The following is a 27,976-nucleotide window of genomic DNA, read 5'->3' as shown; positions in this document are numbered from 1 at the left end:
TGTTCTAAGCACCGACGAGGAAATGAACCTCTTTTTCAGTTTGGAATCTAAATATCAATAAATTGCTCTCGTTCTGTGGTGGTAAGTGGTTACAGATCGACTGTTTGATCCATTTGTGACAGACAGTTTCTTCAGGAAAGTACTCCAGAAAGCAACTAGTGAGTTCAATCAGATCCACGAAAGGCATGGCTTAATTTCTTTACTTAGCCGAAAGTCATTGTGTTATAAAACTGTCTGATCGGCAGGGAAAATTTAACGCATATCTTCATAATCCAACTTTTTTTGTCCAGAATAGAAGTTTCCTTCTGCAATTTGTGAGACAGTTGCAGAATCACACAAGGATGTATCCGCTTCAGAATTAAGTCACTGTGTAAGAATTTTTCCGAACTGAAATATTTCTCTTGATCAAGGTGAGAGGGAAGTTCATTTCAGAATTCGTACAGCTTTTTTCAGATACTCCCACGTGAAAGCCAGCAAGAGTTACTGAAATAAATTGGCGAAATGTGCTCAGTCCCTACATCAACGCACATTTATTGATAACATGTCGGCTTAAGTGGCCAACTTTTAATGAATTTTACCACTTCAGTCACTGATTGAACAACCTCCTGAAGCACGTGGTTCATCCTTTTTGAGGCAAGTGCTTCCCGGTGAATAAAACAGTGAACCCAAATAACATGAGGAGCTTGTTTACGGATCATAGCTTGCAGATCCGGCGTAACAGCAAGCCATAATTCGAACACCATCTGTACACACGTCTACACTATTTTCCAAATTAATGTAGTAAGAGTGTAATGTTTCAATGATGTCTGTTGCTTTTGTTCCTCAAGATACTTTCCTGTAGAAAAGAATAACTTGATGAAATTTCACGTCAGGTAAAAAGTGCACGTAACAAGTAAGATGTGCATCATTGTCTCTTTCTGTAGCTACATCCGACTGAATGACGAAATCATTATCTTTGAGTTTTTGAACCAACTGATCACCAATTTCGTCAGCCACATCGGGTATTCGACTACAGATAGTGTTGTCTGACAAAGGCATACTTCCAGCTGCTTGGCAGCTGGCTCACCTATCATAATAGATACCATGTCCAGAGAAGCTGGTAAAATGAGATTATCTGCTATTACATGAGGTCTCTGCCTCATTGCTACACTGTAGGCAACTTTTTAAGATGAAATAAGAATGTGAATCAAAGCTTGTTTGGTGAAATCCTTTTTTTTTGTCACTTCTTTTAACGTGTGGAAAATGCACTCTCGTGGTTTGATTACCAAATTAGCGTCACTTGATTCCTTACGTCGTTTCACTTTGTTAGGAAGCTTTGGTTCAGTAGCTAGAACTTTGAAACAAATGACATACTGTCGTAATTCCTTATTTCTAACAGCAGCACACGTAATATTGATATTCATATAACCGTCGTCAAACCACATTATTATTTTTGTGATAGCACCGCGATGCACGTATTGTAATGACACAACTGCCCTGAGAGGACACTCTTTGACAAACCCAGAGTCGGCCGGTGGCTGTAATCTCCAAGCCGATGAAGTGTACACCGAACGACAATGCGCCCTTCGATCTGCAAGAGTGTTCAGTAGGCTATTCAAGCGACATACTGACACTGAACCATTGGCAGCAAGGATAACGGACGACGGTTGGCCTCGCACAGTTCGCACGCCGGAAACACGAGGAAGTATTTCAACATGTAGAACATGATCCTAAAACAAGTGTGCGAAGAACTGGAGTCGCTGTAGGTATTAGTCATACTCTGTCGTGGCCATTTCTGCACGGGTAATTGCTTTACCTCTGTCATATGCAACGTGTGCAAAACCTATGACTGGTAGACCACCATGCCGGGTTACAGTTCTGCCAGTGGCTGCTGCAACAGACTACTAAATATCGTAGCTCACAGCCTGCCTATTATTTGAATATGAGGGAGGATTCACAAGAGTAAATGACCGTAATAAGCATATGTTGGCAGAAGCAAATTCTCGAGCAGTCGTGGAGATGAAGCATTAGGAACAACGTACGGACATGAATCGTTGGTGACAAGACTCAGAGGCCCACACGCTTTACCAGACGGTTTAGCAGATGCTGTGTATCACCGATCTGCGCCATGAATTACGAGCTCCATTGGAGAACATTCCTTGCCAAAATACGCCGACGTTGGTTTATGCATGACTGGACACCACCCGATACTCTACAGGTCGTGCGGCAGTACTCCACCAAAACGTTTCATGGGCGATGAGTTGGTCGAGGAGGTCCTGTAGCGTGGCCGCCCCTTGCGTCGGACCTGCATGCGTTCGACTTCTCGCTAAGGGGAGACTGAAAGACATTGGTGCATGCCAGAATAATTAACAATGAGCAGACGTAGTAGAAGCGTGCGGCCAATGCATGTACAAACAAGACGGTATTGTGCTACAGAACCGACAGTCGGTAGGCGTGTTTCTGCGTCTGAAAGATGATGTCTATTCAGATTTGAAGCCTGTCGAATAAGAGTGGCGCTAGTAATGCCTCTATGAAGGATGCAAATTACGAGGGTTGGAACTTTAATAGTGACAATTATTTATTTACTGCTCGTATAAAATAAATACGTCTTTCAAAGTTTTACTGACCTTCAAAGTAGTCACCAGCATTATAACCCGTTGCCAGCGATGTGGAAGTCGTAGGTTACTCTTAGCAGTTCCAGTTGTGTTGACAGTTCAAGCGGCGCGGTCTATTGCCCGACGAATTGGTAGCAGTTCTGAAGCGAATGCCGTGAAGTGTTTCCTCCAGTTTAGAAATCGAGTTGAACTCAGGAAGGCTTAAGTAATGGGAAGTGCAGTAGATGGTATACCAGTTAACACCCCTATCAGTCAAACAAATCAGTTACAGCTTGCACTGTACGTTCTTGAGCACTGTCCTGCAAAATGATGGTCGGGTCCTGCAGAAAATGTCATCAGTTCTGTCTCTAAGCTGGTCGTAGGTCGTGTTCCAAACAGGAACGGCATAGAGACAGAAGTGGTGACACTGTCTGCAGGAACTGACCATCATTTTGCAGGACAATGCTCAAGCACGTAGAGTACAAGCTGTTACTGATTTGTTTGACTATGGGGCTGCTAAGTGGAATACTACCTACTGCTCTCCCCTAACTTCAGCCCTCGTGAGTCCAACTCGATATCTAAATTGAGGGAAACACTTCACGGCATTCGCTTCTACATCTACATCTACATTTATACTCCGCAAGCCACCCAACGGTGTGTGGCGGAGGGCTCTTTACGTGCCACTGTCATTATCTCCCTTTCCTGTTCCAGTCGCGTATGGTTCGCGGGATGAACGACTGTCTGAAAGCCTCCGTGCGCTCTAATCTCTCTAATTTTACATTCGTGATCTCCTCGGGAGGTATAAGTAGGGGGAAGCAATATATTCGATACCTCATCCAGAAACGCACCCTCTCGAAACCTGGCGAGCAAGCTACACCGCGATGCAGAGCGCCTCTCTTGCAGAGCCTGCCACTTGAGTTTGTTAAACATCTCCGTAACGCTATCACGGTTACGAAATAACCCTGTGACGAAACGCGCCGCTCTTCTTTGGATTTTCTCTATCTCCTCCGTCAACCCGATCTGGTAGGGATCCCACACTGATGAGCAATACTCAAGTATAGGTCGAACAAGTGTTTTGTAAGCCACCTCCTTTGTTGATGGACTACATTTTCTAAGGACTCTCCCAATGAATCTCAACCTGGTACCCACCTTACCAACAATTAATTTTATATGATCATTCCACCCCAAATCGTTCCGCACGCATACTTCCAGATATTTTACAGAAGTAACTGCTACCAGTGTTTGTTCCGATATCATATAATCATACAATAAAGGATCCTTCAGCTTCAAAACTGCTTCAAATTCGTCGGGAAATAGAGCGCGTCGCTCGAACTGTCCACACAACTGGCACTGCTAAGAGTATCCTACGACTTCCACATCGCTGGCAACGGGTTATACACAACGCTGGTGACTACTGTGAAGGTCAGTAAAATTTTGAAACACGTATAGTTGCCACTACTAAAGTTCCAACCCTCGGGGATTTGCTTTAAATGGACGCTGTTACGTTTGGGACTGGACATGGCGAGTTGATGTGGTGAGTTGATGTTGGTCAAGAATGCTTTGAAGGCATCAAAGACGCCATTATCAACACCTCACTGAATTTGAATGCAGTCGCGTAATAGCTGTACGAGAACCTGGATATTCGTACTGCGGTATAGCAGAAAGACTTGACAGAAATGTAAGCATCGTACGTGATTGCTGGTAGCGGTGGTAACGAGAATGTACCGTCGCAAGAAGACCGGACTCCGAACGGCTACGTGGCACTACCGAGAGGGAAGAACAATCGTGTTCGGCGTATGGCTCTGGTGTATCGTACTGCTTCTGCAGCAGCCATTTAAGCAGTAGTTGGTGCCATAGTGACGCAACGAACTATTGCAAATCGGTTACTTCCAGGACAGCTCAGAGCCGGACGACCTGTAGCGTGCATTGCACCGATCCCAAACCACTGCAGTTGCGACTTCAGTGGTGTCAAGTGAGAGTTCATCGGAGGGCAGGGTGGAGATCTGTTGTATTTTTTGATGAAAGCTTTTTCTGCCAATGTGGCACTGATGGCCGTGTGTTGGTTAGACGGTGGCCAGTTGAGAGCCTGCAAACAACCTGTTGTGCGGTAGACACCTGGAGTCATCGTCTGGGATGCGATTTCGTATGATAGCAGGAGCACTCTCGTGGTTATCCCACGTACCCTCAGTGCTAATTTCTACGTCAGTCTGGTGATTCGAGGCCGGCCGGTGTGGCCGAGCGGTTCTAGGCGCTTCAGTCTAGAACCGCGCGACCGCTACGGTCACAAGTTCGAATCCTGCCTCGGGCATGGATGTGTGTGATGTCCTTAGGTTAGTTAGGTTTAAGTAGTTCTAAGTTCTAGAGGACTGATGGCCTCAGATGTTATGTCCCATAGTGCTCAGAGCCATTTGGTGATTCGACCAGTTATGCTGCCACTCATGAACAGCATTCCAATAGGTGTTTTACAACAAGATAACGCTGACTCATATATCGCTGTTGTAACCAAACATGTTTTACAGTATCGAAGCGTTGCCTTGGCCAGCTCGATCACCGGTTCTGTCTCCAATCGAGCACTTACGGGACATCGTTGGACGATAACTCCAGTGTCATCTATACCCAGCGTTAACCGTCCATGAATTGACCGACCGAATCCAACTGACATGGAATTCCATCCCACAAACTAATATCTGGCACCTATACAACACCATGCATACACGGTTGCATGCTTGCATTCAACATTCAGGCAGTTACACCGGTTATTAAAGTACCATAATTTCATATTTACAATGACTTCTCTCACTTTTACAATAACCTGTGATCTTGCAATGTTAATCACTTAAGTATGTTGCCCAGTCAGACGTTTTCCAGAAATTTCGTTGGTCTACATTAATTATTTCTTGGTGTTGCAATTTTTTTTAGTCAGTGTATTTGTCAAGCCGATTATGTTACTGTCTTCAATAGTAACTTCAATATGGCTAATAGAAATAAGGGGTTATTAATACAATTAAAATTGATGTCAGTGCATGAGAGATAATGTAAACATACAGAACTGACTAATAACTAATGAAAATACTGGTAGTGGTTCCACATATGCTACTGCTGCAACTAATAATAAAAATAATAATAATAATGAGAAGTGATAGTCTCATTGCAAAGAAGAGCTTGTAGGTGTATAAAAATATATGTTCTGATATAGAGTTTTCCAAGAGAGCGTAATTTAAGCACATTGCATGAGATAGGAGCACTGGGAAATGAGCAATTTGTAGGTGGAAAGAAAGTAACAAGTGAGTAGAGGGGAGAAAAGTAGACATTATTGTTGCTTCAGTTGAAATGTCATTAATATCGTTTTCAAACTGGAGATGTTATTCATTTTCCTGCTCGAATGAGGAAGATTATTCCAGAGTGGGATTCTTGCTACTGATCAGAACTTCGAGAAAGAGGCTGAGTTATGGGGTGGAAGAGGAATGATTTTTCTCTGATGGGAATGGGTGTTTCTGTATCGCTGTTCAGACAGGAGCGTTAAGGCTGAGGACAGATACGAGGGACAGTGTACGTTGATAAGACAGTAGGGGAGACAGATTGTACAAGAATTTGTGCGCTTGCCTGCATACAGCCAGCATAACTGTGTACATGACGGAGGAAGTATGATCAAAGGGTCGAACATCACTGACATATCGAACGTAGGCGTTCATAATCTGTTCCACTCGCGGTGAGCTTTCCTGCAAAAGACATTACTGGATAACTTTACAGTAATCAACAATTGGAAGTATAAGCAATTACACAAGTTTGTAGTTCAGGTCAAAAAGGAAGGACTACTTATATTTTTCTATGGCATGGATACATATTGATACCGTCTTCCACACTGAAATTATGTGCACAATGCATTTTAAATTTTCATCTATTATTCCTGCTAGACATTTTGCTGAAGGAGGGAAGTTGATATTTGTCCCATTTAGGGTTAATTATGAAACGGGTTCCCAATATTTCGGGCTTACGACCTTATAATTACCAACTGGGATCGCTTTGGTTTTGGAATGGTTGAGCCTTAAACCTATATACTGCGCCCATATTGATAGTGCACGCAGTTAAGTAGTGAAATTCTGGAGAGATGTCTTCATGTTTATGGTTTTGCAGTTGGATACAACTGGAGATCAACAGCACACATGTGGTTTTTACTGTAAGACAATACTGATGATAAATCATTGACAAACAGTGCAAAGAGTATACGACATAATATCGAATCCTGAGGACGCCTGATCCTACCTGCCCCCATTGTGACCTTCTGGTGCCGTACTTGATGCTTTGCTAGAAGACGTCAGGTACGTATGCAGACAGTTTACTGCACTTGGTGAGAAATTGAGGCTGCTAAGTTTGGGAAGCAAAATGGCTAAGACAACAATGTCAAAGGCTGGTTGCCTCTTTCGCATCCATTGCAGGCTTCAGATCATCTGTAACCATTATGAAGGCAGAGGCTGTGTAGCATTTTTTGCGGAAACCTAATTGGTGTTCGTCTAGTAAGGTGTTTATATTAAGTGGTGGTGGATTATATACTGGTGTCCAAAATTAAAGCAACAAACGGAAATTTTGCAAGGTGGCATTTATTTTGCCATAAAACTGTATAAACAGGTGACAGTAAAGTAAAAACAATATAAAGAATAAATGACGTAAGCAACTGCAACATGCGTAACGGTAGACAAAAATGTTCTTCATTTTTTCCAACTTAACGGATTTGCACACAAATTCCGTAGACTGATTACTGTGCTCAGTATGGGGTGTAACCACCTCTGGTAGCAACACGGGCCTGACAAAGACGGGCCATGCAGTGAACGATGTCATCAGCCTCATAATGAGGCAACAAAACCCATTCTTCCTGCAGAGCTGCTCGCAACTCTTGGAGGTGGTTGATGGATGCTGTGATGCAGCCTGTCTCCGCAGTGCAGCCCAGATATGCTCTACGGGATTCAGACCGAAAGAGAGGGCAAGCAACGCTATGCGTGCAGGTGCAGCATCTTCCGTTTCCAAGATAACATCAACCACCTGTGCTCTGTGAGGTCGAGCTTTAATGTCCATCATTACAAAGTCTGGGCCCACAGCAACCCGCAGCAACCGCACGTGAGGTACCTAGATCTCGTCCTGGTACCTGACAACACTTTACCGATTCACCCGTACCCAATGGCCGAGCGGTTCTAGGCGCTTCAGTCTGGAACCGCGCGACCGCTACGCTCGCAGGTTCGAATCCTTCCTCGGGCAGGTTAGTTGGGTTTAAGTAGTCCTAGGGAACTGATGACCTCAGATGTTAAGTCCCATAGTGCTCAGAGCCATTTGAACCATCACCCGTACAATTTCATGAAGAGCTGTTTGAGTTGGCAGCATAATCCCTGCCCACGCCATTAGGCACCCTCCTCGATAATGGTCTCTTTCTATAATATTTGGGTCCCGAGATCGTGTTCCATTGTCCCCCCCCCCCCCCCTCCCCAGACGCGAATCAATCGATACTCACGTGTGAGAAGAATATTGGCGCACTGTTTATCCGACCAGGTGGCATGTTGACGATTCCACTCTAGACGTCCCCTTCTGTGAAGACGCGTCAGAGGTACACGTACGGCAAGTCTCCGACAGTAAATGACATTCTGCCGAAGACTTCTGTATATCGTCTGCCTCGACGCAACACGCCGAGTGGAGGCTACGAGGTGTAGTACGGGGAAACAGAGGTTTGTTGCTTTAGTTTTGGACACCAGCGTAAAATCTAAGGCCTTGCACAGTGGTGAAAGAATGCAAATAGGTCGGTAATCAGAGGATGCTGTGGCAATGTCCTTTTTAGATAATGGCTTAACTAGTTACTGCTTCCAGGCCTTAGGAAAAACACTGTCGTTAATGAGTGGTTTAAGATGTCTGTTATAATGGGCAGTAGTGCGTCAATAATAAGCTTCATCATTTGGACTTTAATGCCACCGTATCAAGTAGATGATGATCCGATAAGCATGATTGATTTTTTACGTTATTTTTAGACGGGATTTTTCGTCACTGCCGTCGTTGGTCCCCATATAGTAGCCCATAAGTCTCTGTTTCATTTACGGTTCAATTGTGGATGTAAGTAATATGTAGTACCGGCTTAGTTCTTCAGTTGAGTCGAGGGCATCAGCAGCATCTTTGATTTTGTCTGCACCAAGACGACGCAACTCTTCCAGTAGGATAACTGGCCTAAGTCTCTCTTCCTTTAACGTATGGACATGCCTGAGTTTAAAATGTACAATTTAGGTTACTTTTTACTATGGAGCTGTTTCCTGCATTGGTATTTTAGCTTTGACTTTATAACACATTATACATACCGAAATATATTAGTTTAATGTGTTTTTGAATTATGAACCCTACTATTTATTTTTATATTAATGATGGAAGAATGTTACATATGCTGAAGTAATGTGCTAGTCAATGACGTGCGCACATGTCACATATCTGACTGTATAGTATTTCCCAACCACATTGTTTTTTCTTCCACATTACTTTTATGTCGTTCATACCAATGTTGACAAAGTGCTCCTTGCGGCGCCAGGTATGTATCGGTTTTATGATGTTATATTGTTGTTTTCGCTATCTTTGATGGTGCTGCTTGTAATGTAACACTCTCACAATTTTTTTTTGGCACCGCTTTTTCCTTTTCCAACTTAGACCCCAAGGTGATGTGCAAGGCAGATCTAAACAGGCAGTCTAAATAAAAGTAGTTGTGATCCATAAGGTGTTTCTTCATTCATTACAGTAACACATATTGTAGCCTCTAAGAGGTGGCGTCGATTACGAAATTTTTTTATGTTGTTCACGAATGTTGTACTTTCTCTGATGGCAATAGTTAATGTCTGATGAAGGCCTTGTAAGCCGTAAACCGATACTAAAATAAGTAAATCCTGTGTAACATACATAACGTGTTTTTTCATTTGTAATCGTAAATATTTTGTTTATTTTTCTAATTTCTAGTTTGCATGGTCAGCAAACATTCACTACTTTCTTTGATATCCTGTCATCATAAAGCTGCTACAAAGGTAACTGTAAAGCTAAACAATATCATTAAAAATTGCATTTAATCCAATAAAATATTTTATGCGTACCTACCGAGCAAAAATTCAAATATAGAGCGTAACACATCAGTGAGTGACGGTAGTATTTTTTTAAGGTAAATTATTCTCACTTACTGGAGGCAGAGAACAGTCTGCGTTGTTCTTACTTTTTTTTGTCAGCTATGGAAAAGCGATGCCTGTCGTCAGTCTAGCACAGATGGATAAAGACGTGTCCGAAATAACTGTAAGTGACCTCTTACATCGTGCAAGTTAAGCTTAGGAAAATAAATACCCAAAGCGCATAAAAGAAAATTTCATTAGCAAGACTCGTTGCTCTTGGGGGACAAGTAATCAGATAAGGGAACAAGCTAAAAGGGGAGCAACCAAATTAATTCTGGAGTGCCCTCCCTCAGAACGCACAAACTTCATACATTAAGTTTTCACGTTACGTTAATTATCATAAATTCTTGAATTTTTGTGCATCTGTTTGCATGTAACGGACTTCTTTAGCAGCAGGCTTCTTATTTTCGTTTTCCATGAAGTGTGACGTCTTTCACTTGTTCTTAACATGCTACTACTGAGAGCAAATTAGTAGTTACGATGTAGTTAGTCTAAGTGCTTGTAGATTATATGCTTGTAGATTATCTTAGCAGATAAGAAATAGTTTGCTATAAGCAGTGAAATTATCTTTTAATTAAAGACTTATTACGAGATAGCTACAAATAGCGTACTATTAAGGCGAGTAAATTTATTTTTGGTAATGTAATAGACATACGTGCAGCAATAGATAACAACTTGTGTGTGTGTGTATGTGTGTGTGTGTGTGTGTGTGTGTGTGTGTGTGTGTGTGTGTGTGTAGAAAATGGGCTGTTGCTTTTAATGTCGGTTTTGCGGATATCATAAGCGGAGAACAGTTCGTTATGAACATAAGACATGGAAAAACAGACAGTCAGGACATGGAACGGTAGATGGGTGTGTGTGTGTTAGAAATAACTATGCGAGGGGAACTTCTACCGTAAAACGAAGCAGGAAACGTCTGCCCGCCACGTACACAATCCAACCACAGTGAACGTTGAAGTCCAGGTACAAGTAATGTTGAATCAAATAGAAAAAGCTAGCAAACATATACCTGTACACTAATACCTCACAAACAACTTTATGGTGTGTAGCGGAGGGTTCTTTCCGCACCACTGTCACATTCTATTTCTACGTTTCCATTTCCCGTATTCCCTCTTGTCAGTTTTTTAGCCCTTGGCCACGTATTTCGTCATCTGGCATTTTGAGTTTCGTGTGACGGTTGATTCAAGACACCACACTGTGATCTTCATCAGCGAAAGAACTTACGAAGAAGGAATTTCTGTCTTTTCTGTTTTATCGTTCTTTTCGAGGAACACCACTGAGAAAATTTAGAGAGCCAGTATTAGTAGCTGACTGCAGAGTAATTCCACTGCCGCCAACACACATTTAGCGTAAGGATCACGAAGATAAGAGGAATTAGGGCTCATTCTGAGATATGTAGACCGTCGCTTTTCCCTCTCTCTATTTGCGACTGGAACAGGAAAGGGAATGGCTGGTAGTGGTACAGGGTACCTCTGCCACGCACTCTACAGTGGTTTCCGGAGCATGTTGTGTAGATGTAGATTTAGATTTCGATGCTGTTACGATGACTGGGAGAACGGTCAGCTGGGTTTCATCGGTTTACTGCTCTAATTTCAGAGCAAAACTGCTTCAAATCTGTATCAGACCCGTTGACATAATTTTACTTTCCAATCCGCAGAATGCTTCACGACTCCCAGTACACTAACATTAGATTATTTAGGTTTATATTTAACTGTTAGGTTTTGGTTACGTTTAAGCCTGCGGCGAAGCCTTTTTTTCGCAATACCTTTCTAGTGGGCTTGTCGGATCACGGCGGTTCTTTCCCACCAGTCAAAATTTAGCTCGGCACACATCTGTCTAAGTTGTACTGCGCAATACTGTTTAACTTTTTCCATTTTTTTCTCAGCATTTTCAGTCTCAGAGCTGAAAGATTCTTGTTGAATGCCCAGGTAATCTGAAATCTGTTCCTTGTCTTTATATCCCTAGTTACTGCTGCAACAACGGTATTGCGATCACTGAACCCAGCTCTACGTTAAATGACTGGCTAACACGCCTTTAACACTCATCTTCATCCGAATGATTTCGCATTTGATTCTTGTATTAATCTAAACAGGTATTATCTTGTTCTGTGCTGCAAAAAGACACACCTCCGCCACTGGTGCCTAGACTTTGTGACATACGCTGAGGTCGCATAAGTTATGGGATTCCTCCTGATATCATTTCGGACCTCCATTTGCCCACCTTAGTGCAGCAACACGGCGTGGCATGGACTCAACAAGTTGCTGGAAGTCCCCTGCAGAAATATTGAGCCATGCTACATCTACAGCCGTCCGTAATGGCGAAAGCGTTGCCGGAGCAGGATTTTGTGCACGAAATGCGCTCTCCATTATGTACCATAAATGTTCGTGGGATTCATGTATGGCGATCGGCGTGGCCAAACCATTCGCTCGAGTTGTCCACAAAGTTCTGCAAACCAATCGCCAATAACTGTGGCCCCGTGATATGGCTCATTGTCATCCACAAAAATTCCATTCTTGTTTTGGAACATGAAGTTGATGAATGGTTGCAAACGGACTCCAAGTAACCGAACATTACAATTTCCTGTCAGTGATCAATTCATTTGTGGCAGAGGACCCAGTGGTTTCCATGCAAATACAGCCCACATCATTATTGAGCTACCATAAATTTGCACAGTGCCTTGTTGACAACTTGGGGCCATGCCTTCGCGGGATCTGCGCCACACCCCAGCCCTATCGTCAACTAGCTCTTAGTAATAGAAATTGGAACTCATCTGACGAGGCCACGGTTTGGGGTTCAACCGATATGGTCAGAGCCCAGGGGATCCACTGCAGGCGAGGTCGTGCTGTTAGCAAAGGCATTCGCCTCGGTCTTCTGCTTGCGCATCCCATTAACGCCAAATATCCCCGCACCGGTCTAAGGGATGCATTCGTCGTACTTCCCACATTGATTTATGCGGTTATTTCACACAGTGTTGCTTATCTGTTACCACTGACATCATACGCAAAACGCCGCTGCTCTCTGTCGGTAAGTGAAGGCCGTCGGCCAGTGCGTAGTGCAGCAACTCGGCGTGGTGAGAAGTAATGCCTGATATTGCACAATCCTGACACTGTGGATCTCGGAATATTGAATTCACTAACGCTTTCCGAAACTGATGTCTTAATTCCTGTCGTGTGGCCGGGAATCTTTTCACAGGAGTACAAACGGTAGTTCCTCCAATGTGTTGCCCTTTTATACCTTGTGTATGTGATAATACCGCTTCTTGCATATCGTATATCGCTAAGACATTTGTTACCTCAGTGTACAGGTGCTGCAAATGGTTCAAATGGCTCGGAGCACTATGCGACTTAACTTCTGAGGTCATCAGTCGCCTAGAACTTAGAACTAATTAACCCTAACTTAACCTAAGGACATCACACACATTCATGCCCGAGGCAGGATTCGAACTTGCGACCGGAGCGGTCGCTCGGCTCCAGACTGTAGCGCCTAGAAACGTACGGCCACTCCGGCCGGCTCAGATGCTGCAAAAAATTGTCGAATCGCAGCAAACACAACACATTACCATTTCTGATGCAGTGTAGGAAAGCCGTTGTCATTCAATAGAGCTTACGGAAGTCTCGGAATAGATAAGTAAAGCACTGTTTGGTTTTCAGGGGAATCTTATACATTCTTCCTACAAAAGAGTCGCAAGTTCATATATCGATATCGGGAACGATTCAATCAACACTCCATTGAATTGTTTCGAGGTCTTCGTTTAATCCGAAATGGTAGGGATACCAACTACTCCAGCAGTACTCAAGAATGGGTTACTCAGGTTCAATCTCTTCACAGAAAAGCTGTGCTTTCCTAAAATTCTCCCAGCTGACCGAATTCGGACATTCGCCTTATCTAAAACCGACCTTACATGCTCATTCCATTTCATACATCTTGATGTTTAATCGATCTGACTGTGTCAAACAGCACACTAATAATACTCTATTCGAATATTACAGGGCTCTTTTTGCTGCTCAAGTTTATTAACTTACGCTTTCCATATTTAGAGCAAGCTGCCCTTTATCACAACAAGTAAAATTTGTAGAGAATATCAGATCAAAAACCCTTCAGACGTATAAATTTCCAGCTGCCGGCAGGTGATGTTTAAAGTGATCGCTGTCTCAAAGATCTGCAGATACCAGTCTTTGGATGCTGGCTCCTATTCTGACCGGAATCGAGGCTGGAATCTTCCTACACGTTGATCGGAGGGCCTGAATACGGCGTAATATAGGCCATAACTGGTAGCCCAATAAAAGAAAAGTTTGGAAATTTATACGGCTGAAAGGTGTTTGATTCGAAATTCTGTACTGAACCGCCAAGGGCCCGAACCATCTCTGAAAAGATACAGGAGACATCAAGAGTAAAATTTGTGTCAAAGTTGTCCTGATTCCTACTGCAGTCACTCAGTGGTCACACTTTCCCGTACGCCACAGCGTCATCAGCAAGCAGTCGCCGACTGCTGCTCACGCTAACTATGACTATCAAATAATTTACGAGGGTTGCCCAGAAAGTAGTGCAACGCATTTTTTTTTCTTAGTCGAAAACAATGCTACGAATGCGAAACGTTACATATATCTTATTTGAAGTCTCCTGACCGAGCGCTCCAAGTTCCCGTCACTTCCGACAGATGGCGTAGTTGCAGGACAGTTTCAAAATGGCGTCTGTAGGTGATATACGTTGCAAGCAACGTGCCGTCATTGAATTTCTCACTCCAGAGAAAAATTGTAGGGAATATTCACAAACGCTTGTGCAAAGTCTATGGAGCATCTACTGTCGACAGAAGTTTAGTTACTTGCTGGGCAAGGAGACTGAAGTCATCAAAAGGCGGTTCGGTGGAGTTCAACGATTTGCAACGGTCGGGGAGATCATCTACGGCTGTCACACCTGACGCACCTGACCTAGCCCCTCAGACTTCCACTTGTTTGGATCATTAAAGGGTGCGAATAGTGGAAGAGATGATTCACACAATGAAGCACTGGCTCCGCCTCCAGGAAAAAGGATTGGTACCGACACGGCATACACGCCCTTGTTTCGCGCTGCAGGAAGGCCATAGAACGGGACGGAGATTACGTGGAAAAGTAGGGTGGCTAGATAAAACACCATTGTTTCGCTTGTGTAACTCTCATTGTGTTCTATAAAGAATTGTTGAGGAAAAAAATGCGGTGCGTTACTTTCTGGGCAATCCTCGTATGTATGCTGAATGTTTGACGATTTCTATCACAGGTGCCTAGTGGGTCTAGAGGGTACTTACATAATAAAGTTTTGATAAGGGACACGTGTCCATAAATGTACAGTTTGGATATAAAATAAGTTCGAAGATCAGATCACTTTCAAATCTCCCGCTTCACGGTTCGCACATAGCGGAGACAATGAGCCCTGACTTGTTTGCTCTACAGCAGCCCATGGCAAGGGCAGTGCTTCGAGTACTCGTTCTCGGGGTTCTCTTCTACTTGACTAAGCACGTCCTCTTGGAAGTCGGGAGTGCAGCGCGTCCATGGAGCACCACAGTCACCCCTCCTAGTTGCGAACACAGCAGTTTATCGCAGCCATCGTTGTTTTTGAACAAAAATTACATGTGATAATTACGAAAGGGATTAGCGACAGTGTTCTCTTCACAGTTTGCGCGCGCACCGTGAAGTGAGAAATTTGGTGATCCGATCTTGAAAAGTTTCGGACATGGATTCCTTGTCAAAACTTCAAATAGTAAGACCCTCTATATCCTCTAAAAGCCTGTAGTGAAATAGTTTTTATAGGGAAGAAGAACGGTCCCATCACACTTCCTTTGGTTACTCCTGGTGGTACCTTTGTCTCTGACGGACACACATCCTCTGGGTCAACGTACTGGGTTTTATTAATGCTGCTCATTGAAGTCGCTGGCTGTAACTTACGAGGGCTGTTCAAAAAAGAATGATCACAATATTTTGGCAACATACCTTGTACTCATCTTCATAATTTTGATGGTGCTTCTCAAAATAGTTTCCTTTGGATCCGATGCACTTGCCACAGCGATACTAGTTTGTAAAAAGAGGCTGGAAACTATTTTTGAAAGGTCCTACAAAATCGCCTCCGCAGCCTTAACTACTGCTTCCGATGATGGGAAATGACTCCAATGAAGGTGTTACTTCAGTTTATGGATTAACAGAAAAAACGTCAAACAGGGCTTCATCCGGACTCTAGGAAGGATGAGGGATGAACTTCTTAGTAATTTTTACAAGATATTTAGTAACAATATTAGCAACATGCGGCCGTGCATTAAAGAGGTTTAGCTTCTACCGTGTTTCAGGGATACGTGGTCTTTTGCCCGTGATAAGGGCTAGAAAATTTGTCAGGATATCCCGGATAATATCGTCCATCTAGTGATGTGTGCGTAGGTACAGCATACCGATAAACAAATGCATGAGTAAATAAGAAAAATTGATTACCATAACATTCTCAGCAGAAACAACCACTTTTGCTTTATGGGGCGTTGGTGATGAAGGCGATTTACACACTGGGCTTTGCTGTTTGCTCTAAGGATCAAACATATGTAGCCAAGTTTAATCAGCAGGCATTATCTTTGGAAGAAATTCCGACTCTTTCTTTTACATAAAGTTCAACTGCATGGAGACCTGCATGTGAATGTCCTTCTGTCCGGGATTGTGCAGTCTTGAAACCCACGTCGCACAAATACGTCTCATGCGTAAATTTACTGTCACACACCTGTAGGTGGCACCGAAGGAAATTTTAATTCTTCAGAAAATGTTCGTAAGTTTATTCGTTAATACTTTCTCACAATGACAGCAATGCTATTGATGCTTGATTCCGTAAGAGCAGTTATTGGAGTAGGGGGTCCACCTTCCTTTCCCCTCTTTAGTTTAAACCATCCTCTGGCTGTGCTGTAGGGAAGAACAGACAACAGACTTTCCGTAGGCCTCCTGTTACGTTACATAGGCCTCAAATGAAGGTTTGTCGTCGGAGATTCAAAGCCGAATGTACTTCGTCACGCGTCACCTCTATTGTTGCAGTAGAGTAGGCGATCGCGAACACGTTTGAGCTTGTATGCCTCTCAGAGATGGGAACCAGGAGTGCCAACAATGAAACTAGTACGGTATGTTTTTGTCACACATTAAGTTACAAAATACCGTAAGATCTAGCGCGATAAATTTTGACCCTAAAACAGATCTGTGTTTTTCCCAGCGTGTGTAGTGCTCAAATAACTTACGGGAACACAACCCAGTGACGTCGTCGAGAACGGCTGATATTTCGACAGGTGGATACCCTACGATTTTCAGGTAAGCGTTTTGCGAGGGGATTTAAGAAATGTCACTTATAGTAAGCCGCCTCACACTGACTTGTATCTAGAGGCTCATACTTGTTACCGTCCCGTTCAGAATGCAGGGATACTTCATACCATGGTTCACAGATCCCAGGTCGTCTCGGACGCTGACAGTTTATCAGCTCATTCAACCCATTATTAGGCCACCTTTTGTCACAATGGTTACAGTGAAAGACTAGACGCAGACCAGACGTGCGTTTTGCTATCGACCAACCGTGCAGCGTGTGAGCCATGATAATACCGAGGAAGCATCAAAGTCTACGGCCTTTTTGTCTTACGCACGGAGCATTTCCCGCAGAGCTGGTCGTATTTTGAGGAAATATGATGTAAACGTATTTCTCGACCACCATCTATGGTTAGGATCACTTTAGCTTCCGTAAAGGATTATCTTGATTTGCGCAAAGTGCCGTACTCCTTGCAGTTGTGGCATGTTATATATTGGTCAGAGTGTCAGCACTGTGGAGGACCGGTGTATTGAACACAAGCGTCACACACGCTTGTCACAGACGACCAAATCTGCTATTACAGAACTTTTCTTGGCACAAATCATCCTACGGAATATAACAGCACACAGATTCTGGCATCCACTTCCAGTAACTGAGATAGTGTTCTCAAGGACGCAGTTGAAATTAAATTAGCGGGTAACACTCTAAACAGATATGAACGTTTTTGTTAAATTATGCGTGGATTCCTGCTTCCCCTCTTATCATAAATAAATAAATAAATGAGAGGCAGAATTAATGCGTTAGTTATTAATTTTCACTATCGATAATGTCTGACGTCGGTCATTTTTGGCCGTGTGTGTGTGTGTGTGTGTGTGTGTGTGTGCGTGTGTGTGTGTGTGTGTGTGTGTGTGTGTGTGTGTTTCATGTTTTCGGAAGTGCTCTGCAAACCGAAGTTCTAAAATCCATTGCACAGCGCCTACTTACTGTAATTTTGTCTTGAAAATGACAGGCTGTCCACCTATCGAAATATCGGCGGCTGCCGACGACGTCACCCGGCCGCATAGCCGTAAGTTATTTGAAGTAAGGATCATTCTTTACTGGACAACCCTCATATACTGAATTTGAGGAACACGCTATCAGTGAAATAAGATGTACCACAGTGGGAAAACAGTCAACACTGGCTACAAGTGAGTCTCGTTTACAGCCTTTAGAAGTTCTTAAGCCAAATACCATTCAGATATCTCTGCTAAGACGGTGACATAGAATCCATATTTATTTATTTCTACTGCTACTTCGGTGATGAATTAAATAGAACTAGTCAGGTAACATAATTACAGTGAAATTATCTGTGTTCTAAAACGTGTTAGCAGCTGGGTCAAGTTTCTACTAAGGCAACTCCAATTTGACATATCAGGAAGACCATATACGCTATTGAATGAAAAGGTTAAGGGTCCCCTACTGTCACGTCCAAAATTCGTAAAGAGGACACCTCAGTAACGGCTAGATGGAAGGAGTCAGCCCTACTTCCCGATGACGACACTGCTATCAGCCCTACTTGCTGATGACGATGCTGCTATCCGCCCTACTCATGATGACGACACACTCAAATACTGAAATACACGCACAAATTGGAAGTGAACTGGATAACTAATACGACAATCAGATGTTGGTGATTCCTTTCGCTCAAGAAGAAGTTCCTTTCACAGTTTCCAAGCTCCAAACTGGAAATGCACCTGGTCCGGTAGGAGCTAACCCTGAGGTCGCGCGGGTGGGGAGTCCAATGATAGTGCCATATTTGACAGCGTTATTAATGGAGACGTTGCAAATACGTAGGATCCCGGCGATACGGAAAACAGGTAGAGTAGTAGTGATTAAAAAGGGAAAGGAAAAAGACCTGGCATCACCGAAAAGCTGTAGACATATTTGCTTATTAAACGTCCTGGCCAAAATTCCGGAGCGTCTGCTCTGTGACCGGTTGCAGACGCACATGCAGCTCTTGGATCTAAATCAGTGTCAGTATGGTTTCATAAAACGGAATTGTGTAGATGTTACGAGTAACAGAGCTCTTCATACTGTAGAAAATTCGACAACAATGTATCAATTTGCGCTCATGATTGACATCGCAGGCACAGGCGATAATCTTTGGTGGCCTCCGATGTTTGCACCCTTTCGGGGCCTCGGTGTTCCCAAATGTATGTATAAAAGCATTGTTGACTATTGTAGTGGACGTGGCATCCAGTGGCTTGCGGGACAGATCAAGGTAATCAAACAGTTTACCAAGGGCTGTCCTCAAGGCTCCATAAGTGGTCCACTGTTCTGGGATCATAGTTCTGAATGCCTATTACATCTGTTTGACGGAGCATGTGCTACTGAAGGTGTTATCGCATACGCACGTGACATCCTAGTAGCTGTGTGAGCAGACTCCGAGATGAGATCTGCAGAAAATACAGATGATCAGCTTGCTCAGATGCAGAGCTGGTGCAAGGGCAACAAACTGACTGTAGCTGTTCATAAAACAATATAGATACTACTGAAGGACTGAACGGAAGACTTCCTCTTTCCAGAAATCCCTCCCTGAGGGTTAACGGAATGCCTTTAAAAAGCAGCACCGTTTATAGATGTTTAAGTACTCTTCTACACCAAAAAGAAGCTTACTAGAACTTGTAAATCTGTTACTCAGAAAGTGGCTAAAATCGTCCGTAAGACCACCAGTGCTGACGCTGCTGATTATAAACTACTGCAGCATGTGGGGCGGTCATATCATGAATATATCTTCAACGTCATTGTGGGCTTCCCTGCTAGCGTCTTTGCCTAGGCAGTTACAAAACAATAGTGCAACGAATTCAGAGGAGCGTACTTTTGAGGCTCACCGCTGTCTTTCGCACCCACCTGTCGAAGGATTACTGATGATTCTCGGGGTATGTCTGATGGGTGTCATGGTACGTTACAGGGTAGCGCTGTATTGGTTGGGGACGTGGTCAGTATGATAGCGTGTTACGAGATCACAGGAATTCATTTTACTGGTATAAAAAACATTTACGAGCGTGGAAGTGAGATGATTGGGAGTATGGCTGGGACGGTAGAAGCACTGCAAGCGTGCTTGCCATATATTCACGATCATCAGGAACAGGTTCAAACTACGTGGCATTTCCCTACTCGAGATTTGGTGTATCTTTCAACAGATCATGGTCTATATCCCATACATTTGCATCGAGTATAATGAAGAGTCAAGAAGGAATAATAAGAATAGACGACCGAGAACGAAGTGCTTGGAATAAAAAGGGTGTAAGACAGGAATGTAGTCTTTCGCCCCTACATTTCGATCTGTACATCGAAGAAGCAATGATGGAAATTAAAGAGAGTTTCAGGAATTGGATTAAAATTCAAGGTGAAAAGATTTCAATGATACGATTCTCTGATGGCATTGCTATCCTGAGCGAAAATGAAAAAGAATTACATGATCTGCTGAATGGAATGAACAAAGTAATGAGTAGAGAATGTGGACTAAGAGTAAATCGAAGAAAGATGAGAAGTAGCAGAACTGAGGACAGAGAGAAACTCAACATCAGGATTGATGGCCGCGAAGTAGATGAAGTGAACGAATTTTACTACTTAGGCTGCAAAATAACAAATGACGGACGGAACAAGGAGGATATCAAAAGGAGGCTAGCAAAAATGGCATTCCTGGCCAGAAGGTGCCTAATAGTGTCAAACATAGGTCTTAATCTTTTTTTTTAACTTATGGGACTTAACTGCTAAGGTCATTAGTCCCTAAGCTTACACACTACTTAACCTAAATTATCCTAAGGACTCGAACCTCCGCCGGCCTTAATCTGAGGAAGAAATTTTTGAGAATGTTTATTTGGACACAGCATTGTGTGGTAGTGAAACATGGACTGTGGGAAAACCGGAACAGAAGAGAATCGAAGCATTTAAGATGTGGTGTTACAGACGAATGTTGAAAATGAGGTGGATCAATAAGGTAAGGAATGAGGAGGTTCTGCGAAGAATCGGAGAGGAAAGGAATATGTGGAAAACATTGACAAGGACAAAGGACAGGGTGATAGTACATCCGTCAAGACATCGGCGAATAAGTTCCATTGTACCAGAGGGAGCTGTAGAGGGCAAAAATTGTAAAAGAAGACAGAAATCGGACTACGTCGAGCTGGTAATTGAGGATGTAATTGCCAGTGCTACTCGGAGATGAAGAGACTGACACAGGAGAGGGATTTGTGGCGGGTCGCATCAAACCAGTCAGAAGACTCATGACTCAAAAAAAAAAAAAACGATGTAATAACTCACTAATTTGTGAATATGGAGAGGAAAATTCCGCTGAACATGTTTAGTTGCCTCCTTTTTTCAGGTAAAGAGAGACTGTAGACAGCTTGACTGCAAACAATTGTAAGGGACCAAAACTTATGGACGACAGTTAATATGATTGCACATAGAACTTCTGAAAGGTAACGGCTTTGCTTTCATTCAATGAGATGAAGTGGAAGCTCTTAATATCAAATAACGTCAATAAACCACAAGAAGCATTTCCTCCATTACAGACGCTGATAGTCACATATAATTTTAATTAAGAAGAAAACTTAAAGAAACATTAAAAAAAGGAAAGAAAGAAAGTATGCTACCGCCACCCATACAGATATGCGCAAAGTCGAGAACTGCCAGGGTGCCCACAGACCAGTGTGGTCAATGTAAAATAGTGTAGCAACAGTAGATTTCGAAGTAGGTATAGTTGTTGTTAGTCGGCAAACCTCGAGTAATTCCGAGGCTGCCAGTAACATACCTAGTAATATAAGCTGAAAGGTACTCACTTGAAACATGAGTTAATACCTTTTAATTTTTTTAATTCATTCTTATTTTCAATTTTATGTTTTATTTCTACGTCAGTAGTACCAATAGTAGGTGTTAATATAATTTATAGCTATATACAAGATATAAATCATTGTGTATCACCATGATTATTGTGTATGTACAAACTTAGAGTTTCCAGATAACAGGTCAGAAATTCGTGGCAATAAACGGAAAATGGACTGAACTGCTAGTGTAGGACAGGTTAGGGTACTCACTTGACCTCCAGAGCGAGGGCAATGATGCCTGCAGCGAGGGGCGCTGCGGCAGACGTGCCCGTGTGCCGGATGGTGCACGAGTTGCGCAGGTCCGTCGTGGCCTGCACATAGAAAAGTATGTGGGTTATAGCGAAGCATTCAAGGGGGCCACTGAATGCATATCGTGAATTAACCAACGGAACGGCGCTGATGTTGACCGTTCTGCTTGACAGGGCCGTCACCTGGTTTTACACATTGAATTAGACTGAAGGGGTCCAGCCAGCCTGATTATCACCCAAGTGTACCTACAAAGTACGTAAACAAACAGTGTGCGATGATAATCTCATGATATGCGTAGGAATATCATAAGGTAAATGTACACGTGTGTCGTCCAACTTTGAGGCCGTTGCCCCACAAGAATAGCGCATTGTCAGAAGACAGCACATACTCCACGTTTCCTGCAGACATAATCCTGCTGCGACGAGGATAACATGTGCATTACAGTGCGCTAGTGAAATGGATAGGCAACTGGAAACGTATTCTAAAGCGGGAAAGTAAGATACCTCCGGGGAAATACGCCTCAATTGTACACAGATTTACCGTGAAATTCTCACGGTATGTAGACCAGTTGGTATGTCACACCTAGCCGTAATGAGGTGGTGTCAGAGGTTGACAGAGGCTGCACAGACTGGGTGATGCTGATCGGCAGCGAGGGACATCGTCACCGACCACAGACGACAGTGTCAGGCAATCGAGGAAGTGATTCGCAGCAGTCGCACAGTGACTATGGCAGACATTGCTCTGCAGATGCGCATTTCAGTAGGCAGTACTCACTCCATCCTTACAGATGGTCTGCAGTATCGGAAATTGCGCTCACGCCGCGTTTCGCGATCACTGTAACCTGCACGCGAATGCGTCTCTAGAGTTCCCTGTGCGTTACTCCGTGGACGACAATGATTTTCGACGCCGCATCATCACGGCCGACGAGACATGGGTCCATCGTACAACACGTGCAACGAGGAGAGCGTCTATAGAGTGGAGACTCACCTCTCCGCCTACACGATAGAAATGCAAGGTTGCGCCATCAGCAAGGGAGGTCATGGCTAACGTTTTCTTCGAATGTGAAGGAGCTGTGGACGCAGAGTTTATGGGAAACGGCACAACCACCATTGCTAATTCGTACTGTGCAACATTCACATTGCTGCGCCACGCGATAAAGAAGAAGAGGCTTGGAAAATTAAGCAGAGGCATTATCTATTACACATGGTATGTTGATGATACCACAGATTTCAAATACAATGAATGACAGGCGAGTTTCACTGAAAAGCCATGGGAATCAATTGAGCAGTAAACAGGGCAGAGTGTCACTGTGTAAAGCACTGAATTCAAAAGTGGAGGGATCGTGAAGCAAGTAATGTTAGAATAGGTAACATACCACGTACTTAAATCAGGAAGCGGGATACTTTGCGTCTAAGATATGCAGAGATCGTTAAATATTCATTGGCGCTTCAAAGTAGCGCAATGAAATGTAAAACAATAGCTCCAATCTTCCGATGTACAGAAACCTTAAAATCAAATGTAAACACAAATCTATAAGGGATAGTCAAATGAAAATGAGACACACCGACAAAAGTAATTAAACTATTCATTATGTCAAAAGTTTCACATTACGCCATCGACACTACCACAACCAGAACGTGAGGTCTTCCCATAAAACAGAATTTCCCACTCTCCCGACATGCAGCATTACTCAGATCAGCCACCTACACCCACACATATCCTACATAGGGGGGCACGCAACATCACCACACTACCTCCCGCCACGACACGTAAACAATGGCAGGAAAGAAAGAAACAGGTCTGCCACTCCCCCACTGCACTCATGGAACCAGTGCGCCACCTGACATGAGCCAAACGTGCATCCTCAGCTGTTAATAAATTTGCTCCACTCTGAGACAAGACGAACAATGCTTTCATTGGGATATGGCCCACATGTTGCGAAGTTTGGTTCGACTACGCTGCAGAAGTTCCGCTGATAAGCCGTCACACATCCTCCACACAATCGCGGTTTCCACACTTGTCTGATGATGTCACGAGCCGACCGTTACATGCATACGTAAAAATAGTTCTGATATCTGAGCTAGTTTGTGATTATATCTGCTCTCTAAGTTGTTGTAGCCTTTGACGATGTCCATTGCACTGGAAGACGAAACATTGGCAGATACAAATGCCTTGTTTTCCAGTTTCAACATTGTGTCGACACAGCAGCAGCAATGTTTTCTATATTTCGTTAAGCGTTTATTGTCAGAACTGTCACAGTTGCAGTAATGTATATCTGGCGACTAGTTTTGAACCAACCGATTCATTCTCAAGCCTGGAGTACTGAGGCTACAGGAACAACAGTACAGGGCTCTTACAAATGATTGAAGCGATTTCATAAATTCACTGTAGCTCCATTCATTGACATATGGTCACTACACACTACAGATACGTAGAAAAACTCATAAAGTTTTGTTCGGCTGAAGCCGCACTTCAGGTTTCTGCCGCCAGAGCGCTCGATAGCGCAGTGAGACAAAATGGCGACAGGAGCCGAGAAAGCGTATGTCGTGCTTGAAATGCACTCACATCAGTCAGTCATAACAGTGCAACGACACTTCAGGACGAAGTTCAACAAAGATCCACCAACTGCTAACTCCATTCGGCGATGGGATGCGCAGTTTAAAGCTTCTGGATGCCTCTGTAAGGGGAAATCAACGGGTCGGCCTGCAGTGAGCGAAGAAACGGTTGAACGCGTGTGGGCAAGTTTCACGCGTAGCCCGCGGAAGTCGACGAATAAAGCAAGCAGGGAGCTAAACGTACCACAGCCGACGGTTTGGAAAATCTTACGGAAAAGGCTAAAGCAGAAGCCTTACCGTTTACAATTGCTACGAGCCCTGACACTCGATGACAAAGTCAAACGCTTTGAATTTTCGGCGCGGTTGCAACAGGTCATGGAAGAGGATGCGTTCAGTGCGAAACTTGTTTTCAGTGATGAAGCAACATTTTTTCTTGATGGTGAAGTGAATAGACATAATGTGCGAATCTGGGCGGTAGAGAATCCTCACACATTCGTGTAGCAAATTCGCAATTCTCCAAAAGTTAACGTGTTTTGTGCAATCTCACGGTTTAAAGTTTACGGCCCCTTTTTCTTCTGCGAAAGAAACGTTACAGGGCACGTGTATCTGGACATGCTGGAAAATTGGCTCATACCACAACTGGAGACCGACAGCGCCGACTTCATCTTTCAACAGGATGGAGCTCCACCGCACTTCCATCATGATGTTCGGCATTTCTTAAACAGGAGATTGGAAAACCGATGGATCAGTCGTGGTGAAGATCATGATCAGCAATTCATGTCATGGCCTCCACGCTCTCACGACTTAACCCCATGCGATTTCTTTCTGTGGGGTTATGTGAAAGACTCAGTGTTTAAACCTCCTCTACCAAGAAACGTACCAGAACTGCGAGCTCGCACCAACGATGCTTTCGAACTCATTGATGGGGACATGCTGCGCCGAGTGTGGGAGGAACTTGATTATCGGCTTGATGTCTGCCGAATCACTAAAGGGGCACATATCGAACATTTGTGAATGCCTAAAAACACTTTTTGAGTTTTTGTATGTGTGTGCAAAGTATTGTGAAAATATCTCAAATAATAAAGTTATTGTAGAGCTGCGAAATCGCTTCAATCATTTGTAATAGCCCTGTACATGGTTGTCAGTGGACAGTGAATACAAACGTACAAATGTGGGAATACAATAAAAACAGTTCAAATTTGACATAAATTAATTATCTGAGTTCATACATGTCTGCACTGAATGCGCGTGATCTTAATAACAAGCATCAACTTGGCAATGCACGCTTTACTATATAAACTGAAGGTGGTGGGGGCAGAAAGGAAAGGAAATGGAAGGAGCTGAGCTGCGTCGGGACTTTATACGAAATGCGTGAAAATGCGTGGCTGACAGGGATTCGAACCTGGTACCTGCTGCAAGGCAGTTGCGATAGCCACTGCACCATCCGGACACTGTTTGCCGGATTTGCCACAAATGCGCGGGCCATCTCAGCACGCTCCCCTGCCGCCTCACATTCCCTCGTAGCGCCATCATTCCACAGTCCCTGTCCCTGTCCTCTAAGCTCGCTAATTTTATTTTCCCACTGGAGGTCGAAAGAAATGTGCATCCACACTGAAGATTCTGGATTCGTCGCTCATCGAAGCGAATCAGTTAGCTGAATGCGTGTTGCCTGTTCTTTCGAACACGTCTGGAAGAACAGATACTACGCATTCACGTAACTAATAAAATGCTCGCAGATAACTGTCTCAATCAACACGTGTCTATTTAGCAAGACAGAATCAAAATCGAGGCCAACACAGTCAACAGTACCAGGAAACTTTCGATGGCGTTAGTTACATGTCTAATGTACAAGCGCACGTCCGCAACCATTGGGCGCGCCGCTCTGTAAATGTGGATGCGACGAAGCACGTTTATTAACCTATTCATCAATTTAGTGAATGATAATGACAAACTTACAAGTATTACAAAAACACAAATAATAGATTCATGTATACGCGTTACATATTTGAACGTAAAACTAGTGTTTCATGTTCAAGTGCGCACCCATGGCCAAAGGGTGCATCGAATTTTATAAGAGGCATGGTAACGCTTTTGTTAATCAGTCACAATCAACATAAAATACAATAAAGATAAATAAATAAAATTATATTTGTTGCTACGTTACAAATTTTGCGTCATACATACACATCGTTGTCGTCTAAGATTAAAATAGCTCACTTATATAAAACATTTAAAAAATACACATTGTTTATTTAGCCAATAAGTTTTGTACAAAAAGCAGCTACATAGTCCTAATAAAAGATCATCTGATGGCACAGAATTATTATATCTCGTATGCGCGACCACACTGAGATTGCCTTGCTCTGTAATGATAGTGCGTATCTGTCCGTGTGAATCCTATTGTTGTAAATTACACAGGACGAGTACAGAAGTACGAACACTCAAACATTTTTCATAATTTTCAGCAATTTTGCATCACTCATTATACACGCTGTATGAACAACGTTTTTCATTATTACCTCCATGAATTACGGCACCTGTAAGATTCAGCCGGCCGCGGTGGTCTAGCGGTTCTAGGCGCTCAGTCAGGAACCGCGCGACTGCTACGGTCGCAGGTTCGAATCCTGCCTCGGGCATGGATGTATGTGATGTCCTTAGGTTAGTTAGGTTTAAGTAGTTCTAAGTTCTAGGGGACTTATGACCACAGATGTTGAGTCCCATAGTGCTCAGAGCCATTTGAACCATTTTTTTGTAAGATTCAAGCGTCGTAATCTGACAAATTTATTACCTAGACATGCTAATCCAATACACTTAAATGCTATGAGATCCACTACAAAGCGCTCTCCTACGAAACATTGTGCTATACGTCACATAGTCCGCAGTAATACTTATTTATTCACTGTGAGGTCATCATACAGTATTGAGGGTGCTAAATGGAATAATTAAAATTTGTAAGAGGCAAAGCAACAAAACTAATTTTATTTATTTATTTGTATTGTACTTTATATTGGCTGTGACTGATTAATATTGGAACTGCGGTATCTATTATTTAATTCGATGTGTCTGGACGCATACTTGAATACGAAACGACTGTCTTACGTGCAAATTTGTAACGTATACGCACGACACTATTATTTGCGATTGTGTAATACTTGTACGTTTGCCATTATCATTCACTATATTGATGAAAATATGAGTAAAGGTGCTTCGACGCATCACATTCAAAACGCAACACAACTACTCGCTGAGGACTTGCGCTTGTACGTCAAGCG

At 43.3% G+C, this 27,976-nt stretch overlaps 1 protein-coding gene across 2 annotated transcripts in view; it reads right to left on the bottom strand.

The window, feature by feature from the left end:
* LOC124622118 (neuroendocrine convertase 1-like) overlaps positions 1-27,976 on the bottom strand; it is a 497,126-nt gene that overhangs the window by 96,502 nt on the left and 372,648 nt on the right. For both annotated transcript variants that reach the window (XM_047147727.1, XM_047147728.1), the window contains exon 9: positions 22,111-22,211. In XM_047147727.1, coding sequence (XP_047003683.1) covers positions 22,111-22,211 — 101 coding nt within the window. The remainder of the gene's footprint in view (positions 1-22,110; positions 22,212-27,976) is intronic.

Source organism: Schistocerca americana, chromosome 7 (genome assembly GCF_021461395.2).
Source record: "Schistocerca americana isolate TAMUIC-IGC-003095 chromosome 7, iqSchAmer2.1, whole genome shotgun sequence".
In the NCBI taxonomy this organism is placed as follows: domain Eukaryota; kingdom Metazoa; phylum Arthropoda; class Insecta; order Orthoptera; family Acrididae; genus Schistocerca; species Schistocerca americana.
This window is presented reverse-complemented; position numbering and strand designations above follow the sequence as displayed.